This window comes from Gasterosteus aculeatus, chromosome 3 (assembly GCF_964276395.1).
Source record: "Gasterosteus aculeatus chromosome 3, fGasAcu3.hap1.1, whole genome shotgun sequence".
Taxonomy (NCBI): Eukaryota; Metazoa; Chordata; class Actinopteri; order Perciformes; family Gasterosteidae; genus Gasterosteus; species Gasterosteus aculeatus.
In genome coordinates, this window is record NC_135690.1 from 18,601,936 (window position 1) to 18,609,877 (window position 7,942).

At 41.9% G+C, this 7,942-nt stretch overlaps 1 protein-coding gene and 1 long non-coding RNA gene across 4 annotated transcripts; one reads left to right on the forward strand and one right to left on the reverse strand.

The window, feature by feature from the left end:
• Positions 1-653: 653 nt before the first annotated feature.
• LOC120812986 (uncharacterized) lies at positions 654-7,414 on the forward strand. 3 transcript variants are annotated; one of them, XM_078099986.1, is made up of 4 exons: positions 654-735; positions 2,975-3,182; positions 6,320-6,628; positions 6,750-7,414. In XM_078099986.1, exons 2-4 carry the CDS (start codon positions 3,131-3,133, stop codon positions 7,040-7,042), a joined length of 654 nt encoding a protein of 217 aa, XP_077956112.1. In that variant the 5' UTR covers positions 654-735; positions 2,975-3,130; the 3' UTR covers positions 7,043-7,414. The 3 variants fall into 3 exon arrangements, 2 of the variants coding, with proteins under 2 accessions (XP_077956112.1, XP_077956114.1); XM_078099988.1 differs by having other exon boundaries at positions 6,903-7,414; XR_013467231.1 differs by lacking the exons at positions 654-735; positions 2,975-3,182; positions 6,750-7,414 and adding an exon at positions 3,694-4,604 and having other exon boundaries at positions 6,320-6,457.
• Positions 6,121-6,968, reverse strand: LOC144405576 (uncharacterized). The gene is made up of 2 exons (XR_013467232.1): positions 6,846-6,968; positions 6,121-6,785 (listed from the first exon to the last, which is right to left on the reverse strand). It is a non-coding gene; the product is annotated as an uncharacterized LOC144405576 (long non-coding RNA).
• Positions 7,415-7,942: the final 528 nt, after the last annotated feature.

Sequence of the window (7,942 nt, forward strand, 5' to 3'; positions counted from 1 at the left end):
ATCATTCCTCGTGTTAGTTGGAGTATTTCTACTTAAATATCTGATATAAAACAACATGATGCTGAATCATCAGCTGTCTGTTAAATATTCTTCTTTTCCTTCAAATGAATGTTGATTCTCTGTTGTGTTGAGTTGCTTTTATACGGAATATTGATGAAGTCTGTTGATGTTCTTTGTGTTTGTTTCTTCATGTGTTGAACACGTTATGAAATAAATAAAAACACACAGACACAATGTTACCGGACTAATTCCTTCAATGATGGAAATACAGAAACAAACCACAGCTCCTGATTCAGAGCTGCTCCCGTTTTAACGCTTTCACTCTTAAAGTCACTCCAGTGTCTCCACCTGAAGGAGGATCTATTTCCTGGACCACGGACCTCCGACCAGAAGCTTCATCAGAGGATTCTGGGTCTCGTCCACACGGTGAAGTTCACGACGAGACCTTCAGGTGGGTCGTCAGCGGAGGTCTCTGGGTGCACAAAAGGCCTCCAGAGAGGAAGAGAGGAGAGGAAGAGGAGCTGGTGAGCGTGGCAGACGTTCTCTGTGGTTATTAGCTCTCATGACGAGCTGCTCACAGCCCGTCACCACTTCCTCTCCTGCAGCAGATGCTGTGTGGTTTCTGCAGAGACGTTCTCACAGGAGCCACACGACGACAGTTACAAGCATCTCCTCTGGTGGACCATCGCTCCGTGATCTTCAGTTAGACGTCAGAAGACTTTACCAACTATGACAGTGAGTCAATAACAGCTTGTTTGAATACAGCAGAAGTTGCTGGATATTCAGAGAAATATTCTGAAACATGTTCAGTAGAATATTTCAAAAATATTCAACCACTAAAGAGATTATAGAAAAATATTCTAAAGAATATTAAAAAAAATATTAGAAAAATTATGCGATGAAATAAGTGAAGGCTGAAATCTGTGTTTGCCACATAAAAAAGAAAATTATCCCAATATAATGACATAAAATAATGGAAACAGAAACTTATCTTATCTGTTTTTCTCAATTCCGGGGGAAGAAATCAAAATGTTATTTTGAGGGAACCAGTGGGATAATATGTTGTCACATAAATAATATTCAAAGAAATATTTTTTCAATCCAAAAGAGATCTTGGAGAATTCATAGAAACATTGAAAAAATATTCAAAACGTCTGCGTCCTCAGCAGGTTCAGCTCAGGGATTGCCCGAGACCGCTCTTCAAGCTCCTCCCCAAACCACACCCCTTAAAGACGTACTACCTCCCGACCGTGATTTTCCTCTTTGAGTTTTAGCGCTCAGCTTCCTTCTTGCCGCACGTGGTAACAAACGCCAGCGTCTCTCCCTTTGGGACACCTGAACTTCGCCCTACGGATCCTCAATGGAGATCAGTCACCTCGCAGCATCGCTCCGTCCAAAGACGCTCCAATGCGTCCTCCATCACGCCGGGTTCAGGACCTCGGCCCCTATTTGGGGGTCGTGAGCGATGGGACTGTACGTGGGTCGGTGGGTGTAGGGAGCTGCGTGGGAGGACGCGGCGCGGCGCCCGGACACAACTAACAACCACACGCAGACGCCTGCCCGTCGTTCAATCCGGTCTTGGTCACATGTTTCGTCACCTTTCATCGTTCCAAGATGGCGCTTGAGCTCTTATGAAGGAACATCTGTGTCCTCATCGTGTTCTTCTGCCTGGAGGATCTGAGACCAAACACATTCATTATGATTATCGCTACTGCCTCGTTTGTTCACGTATTGTAGACGATCTCCTGCTAATATGTCTTCATTTAGGTCGGAGTGATTCATCAGATGAATAAATACCTCACGTTAAACTGCATTTCTTTGTCATTGTGCTACATGGAATGTACACACAGTACCTCCTGCTTCAGGTGCAGGTGAGTTACCTGCAGCGTCTTAATCCTCCAAAGCTGATGTAGGCGGGTGAGATGTAATGACACCAGACACAACACTAGATTTAGGGCTCCTTATCCGTGACTACTCCTTGGGTAGAGAGCAGAGTCAATGGAGCTGTTCCATTTTGTGATTATCAACTAGTTCCAGAGTACGATTATCCCTTTATCCCTTTCAACGTTTCACAAGTCAACTTGATGCATATTTTCTGCACACAAACACCTGCAGTAGTAACCGTCCTGCCAATATGATCAAGGGGAGAAAACAAACTGGAGTCAAAGCCTTAAAATGATGACTATGCATAGTGTGGTACAAGGTTCAGAGCGTCATCAGCAGCTCTCACATGAACAACATCTGGAATCATCGACCGAAACAACATCGACACCTTTAGCGTCAAACTATGTTGTTTACACACACAGTTCAATGTACGTTCTCTGTTCTGCACACAGACGACGTTCAACATGCTACGCTGCACAGTCACATGCAGAGAGCAACGCCACTTCCTGTTTCCCTCGTCACGTGTCGCTAGCTGTCCTGGGAGCGCAGCGCCCTCTAGTGGCTTCAGTGGTGAACATCATCGCCCCGCTGACTGGTGTCGACCACAGTCCCTCAGTCAGAGAGAACCAGGCCCACGGGGTCCATTCCAACGTGTCCTTGATGCGTAGCTGAGCTTAGCTAACGGGGACACGTCCAAGCGCGTGTAGCCGCTGTTAGCCCACTGCGGGCTAACGCGTGCTAACGTTACGTGCACGTAGAAAGTGGTTCTTCGTGTCCACACAGCAGCCCTCCATGTGGTTCTTAATAAAACAGGAACAACATGAAAACAAAGTAAAGTGCTGCTGCTTTTAAAATGATTTTGACCAAATACAAAGTCAACGTCCCTCCGTGACAGTCGCCTCCCGTCAGTGTTTAATGGTGGAAGCAGACAGCGAAAACTGTTAATTCTCACTTTATACATTTCTACTTGGAAACTTTATGCAAGAAATTTGCTCTGGAAACATTTTTGTTCATTATCCTCATCTTCCTCCTCCTCCCCCTCCTCCTCCTTTTCCTCCTCCTCTTCCTCCTCCTCCTCACAGAGTCCCAGATCGTCTCTGAGCTGCTCTGGTTCTTCTGTGTGAGGAGCAGCTTTAGCACCTGACCGGATGCTGGTGGAGGTGTGAGGACCCGCCTCCCTCCTCTCAGCTCGTCCTCCAGCTGCTTCAGAGCTCCACTTCTGCTCGTGTTCACCAGAGGAAACACGATGCACGCGATGCTTTCCCTCCCTGCTGCTGCTCTGTGCGCCCTGAGTTCAGGTGAGTGTTTGCAGCCACTCGACAAGCTCCGCCTCCGACGCACCTTCATCACCTGTCTGTTTGTCTGCAGCGCTGGTTGCCATGGCAGCACAGCTGATTCAGGAGGATTTGACGTTGACCAGGACAGTTGGTGGGAAAGTCTCCTTCAGCTGTGGAGGAACCGACCGGTGCTCCTATGATTATGTATACTGGTACCAGAAGAGAGACACAGGAACATTCACACGGATTCTTCGGATTGATAAGAGCGATGGTGACACATATAAGGGGTACAATCATCCTCAGAAAGATGATTTCACAGCTGTGAAGAAAGAGTATGGCTGTGATTTGGAGATCCAGAAGGTTGATCTCACTCATTCAGCCTCCTACTACTGCGCCTGTTGGATCCACAGTGAGCAAAGCTTCCTGCAGCCTGAACAAAAACCATCAGAAGAACAGGAAGCGTTTGACAAAGATCTAAAACCACATCTCAGGTGGACGTTCCTCCTCCAGCTGAGCCACAAACACGACTCATGATTTATTCGTCTTTATTCACACGAGCCTCAAAGATTCCTGCAGTTTGTTGTTGCTTCATTCAGGAAGAACAAGAATGAAACAAGTTAAAGAAATTTATATTAAAACATGAACAAGCTTCAACATTTTGATGAAGGTTAAAGTCCTATTTAAGGAATAAAGTCTAATATCTCCTCACAATGATCATCTAACACTTCCTGTTTCTCCTTCACAATAAAAGCTAAACAGATTCCACCTGTAAATTTTACTTCTGTAAATGAAACATTTATTATTGTTTGTTATTATTTATTGTTATTGTCATTATGACTTTGATCGATTCGTTTGGTATTTCAGTTAAATTCATTCATTAAACCCAAAATGGCAGATTACAAATGAACCTCAGAGGACTTTCAGTCTGTTCAGCTTGTAGAACCAGAACCGTCACATCGGGTTAATGAAGGTTTTCTCTGTGGGACCTTTGGCTTAAGTTCTGGTCTGATTTTGATCTGCAGAAGATGTTCGTGGTCCCCAGAGGATGAATCCTCATATTATTACCTGTGAACTAACAGAGAAATGTCTAAGTTAAATAAGTTCAAACTTAATTACCAACATCAGAATCACCAGAATCACTTTTAAACAATATTCATGTTTAAATGTCAATAAATCCACCAATGATGTTTATTCAAGCTTTAATACATCAAAGTTAAACAGAAATGTGTCCTTGTTGATCCGTTATTTGTTTTTGTCCTAAACAGCTACAAACTCACCAAAGTGCGCTGGGTTCGTCCTCTGAGGACCATGAACGTGTCCTCGGAGACGTTGTGTTTTAGTGAGTTTAAGAAGAAAGAAAAGAAGAAACCGTTAATATGAAGAAATGAGAAACTCGTCCTGGAGATGAAATGTGACTCCGGCTCATCGACTCGTCCTCAGCAGGTTTTTGTCTCGCTCTCTTTCACTGTGGGATTATGATCTTTACAGTGATTATTATGATGATGATGGTGTTTACCGTTATAGTTACTTAATCTTTGGCTCTGGGACCAAACTGTACGTAACAGGTAAGAATAAACGTTTAATTCTTTCAGTTGTTTCACTGAAAAAGTTGAAAATGTGATTTTAATGAGTTCACGATGCTTCCCATATTAATGTTTTCATCATTAGTAGATAAATATTGATCCCGTGCAGCTGCTGTGCATCAATAATGTTAAAAATTAGTTATTCTTTATTCCTGCAGAAGATTAAAGTGATTTAAATGTATTTAAAATATACAGAATCTGATACTTTCAGTTATTGAGCTTCATCTTAAATCAGAAAGTATATTAAATAAAAATGATCCTTGTTTTCAAACTGTAAATGTATTACTTGAAATATATATATACTCTAATAATAATATAATCTACTATGATAGAATTAGTAAATACTTGCCGTTAATATTTTAAGTGACTGTATATTGTTTTGAAGACAAATTAATAGTATTATTATTAGTATTACATCACATCACATGTCATTTATCTGACGCTTTTATCCAAAGCGACTTACAATAAGTCTTTTAACCATAAGGACACAAACTCAGAGGAACAAGAAACAAGAAAGTACAACTTCATTAAATAAGCCAATTTACAATTTGCTGTAGATAAGTGACATAAGTACAATTTAAGTGCTACAATTTGTAAGTCTTTTAATCGAGGTATTATTAGTAGTAGTAGTAGTAACAAGAGTAAATTGTAAGCTGGCTAAATAAATAGTATTGTTATAACGACAGTAACTGAAATGAAGATTGTATTTTAGGAAAAGACTAAAATATGCAGTTCATTCGAATGTTTGTTGGCTTTCTGTTAGCGTGACCGTAAATCATCAGATCATACGTGTGTTTCCCTCTAAGAAAGTATTTTTAGGGTTGTGTCTTATATTTATTTTTGGTTTTAAGCGTCACAATATTCATTATTATTATACTTATTATTTAATTGGGAAAGATATTAGTCAAATTTGATACTTGTTATATTAATAAAGGTTTACGTTTTCATGACACATTTTATTTTTAAATGATCTGTTATATTTTGTATAAAATCATTTTACAGAAAAATTTAGTTCATTTAGTTATATTTTGTTGTAATGTAGTATTTGTAATAATAGAATTCAGGTGAACACATTCTGTGTGCAGTGAACTCTGTGCTGTGTTGATTATCAATTTATTCATTATTTTGTGTTCTATTATGTTACATAATATAATGTAATATAAACTTATATTATATTTCATTACGTTATGCAATGTTGTAAAACGTAATGTAATATTGTATTAAAACATTGTTTGATTGCATCAAATTACATCATATTATATTGTTTTATATTAAATCATTTTACATTGTATTATATTACATTATATTACATCATATTACGTTGTATTATATTACATTATACTACATTGTATTACGTTGTATTATATTACATCATATTACGTTGTATTATATTACATTATACTACATTATATTACGTTGTATTATATTACATTATATTACGTTGTATTATATTACATCATATTACATTGTATTACGTTGTATTATATTACATTGTATTATATTACATTATTCACGTTACTTTACATCATATTCTTGTAGGTTACATCACAGACGTCGTGTTATTTATGTCTTCAGGTGAGCCGGTGGTGAAGCCCGTGGTGAGCGTGTACCCAGCAGCATCCAGCGCCCACCTGCAGGGGAGGAGCTCCCTGCTGTGTGTGGCCTCCTCCATGTTTCCTCCTCTGGTCCGGTTCTCCTGGAGGAGACGTGAGGAGCACGGTTCTCTGCAGGAGAAGCTCCCTGATGATGCAGAGCAGCTGGAGTTCACAGAGTCCGGACGCACCGCCTCCATCTTGCTGCTCCATCAGCAGGAGACCAGCCGCTATCGATACCGCTGCTACGTCCACCACGAGGGGGGAAAGGTGGAGGCCCCGAGCGAACAAGGTGACCAGAGGTCATCATCTTCATCTTCACCTGGAGACGCTGCTGTAAAGACAGCAGAGGAGCAGAGGAGGCTCCTCCTGATGCTCCTCACTCACAACCAGTCCCTGCTTTTCTGTTTCAGAGGACAGAGTTCCTCCATCAGCTCCTCCATCAGCTCCTCCGTCAGCTCCTCCATCAGCTCCTCCGCCAGCTCCTCCATCAGCTCCTCCATCAGCACCTCCGTCAGCTCCTCCATCAGCTCCTCCATCAGCTCCTCCGTCAGCTCCTCCGTCAGCTCCTCCGTCAGCTCCGGGCCCGTCTCCGTACCAGGTGAAGCTGCTGTTCCGGCTGTACGTCGTGCTGATAGTGAAGAGCCTGGTGTTCTGTTGTGGAGTCTCTCTGGTGATGGTCCTCAGGAACGCGGCTCACATGTAGGACTTCTCTCCTCATCTCCTCCCATCAGTTTGTCCCTCTGATCAGCAAACATCTGCTGATCTTCACATGTTGAACACCATCATCCTAAAGGCATGAACACATACATGTGTGTATTCTACCAATAGTTGCAGTAGATCCGTGTAAATCATTTCTCGTGTTAGTTGGAGTATTTCTACTTAAATATCTGATATAAAACAACATGATGCTGAATCATCAGCTGTCTGTTAAATATTCTTCTTTTCCTTCAAATGAATGTTGATTCTCTGTTTGTTGAGTTGCTTTTATACGGAATATTGATGAAGTCTGTTGATGTTCTTTGTGTTTGTTTCTTCATGTGTTGAACACGTTATGAAATAAATAAAAACACACAGACACAATGTTACCGGACTAATTCCTTCAATGATGGAAATACAGAAACAAACCACAGCTCCTGGTTCAGAGCTGCTCCCGTTTTAACGCTTTCACTCTTAAAGTCACTCCAGTGTCTCCACCTGAAGGAGGATCTATTTCCTGGACCACGGACCTCCGACCAGAAGCTTCATCAGAGGATTCTGGGTCTCGTCCACACGGTGAAGTTCACGACGAGACCTCCAGGTGGGTCGTCAGCGGAGGTCTCTGGGTGCACAAAAGGCCTCCAGAGAGGAAGAGAGGAGAGGAAGAGGAGCTGGTGAGCGTGGCAGACGTTCTCTGTGGTTATTAGCTCTCATGACGAGCTGCTCACAGCCCGTCACCACTTCCTCTCCTGCAGCAGATGCTGTGTGGTTTCTGCAGAGACGTTCTCACAGGAGCCACACGGCGACAGTTACAAGCATCTCCTCTGGTGGACCATCGCTCCGTGATCTTCAGTTAGACAGAAAACTTTACCAACTATGACAGTGAGTCAATAACAGCTTGTTTGAA

What these genes read in the sequence shown, in the direction of transcription:
- LOC120812986 (XM_078099986.1), top strand. Translation starts at nt 3,131, where the DNA reads ATGCACGCGATGCTTTCCCTCCCTGCTGCTGCTCTGTGCGCCCTGAGT. An exon ending in TCTGTGCGCCCTGAGTTCAG is followed by an intron (nt 3,183 to 6,319) that starts GTGAGTGTTTGC and finishes TTATGTCTTCAG; the next exon opens with GTGAGCCGGTGGTGAAGCCC. An exon ending in GGAGGCCCCGAGCGAACAAG is followed by an intron (nt 6,629 to 6,749) that starts GTGACCAGAGGT and finishes TTTCTGTTTCAG; the next exon opens with AGGACAGAGTTCCTCCATCA.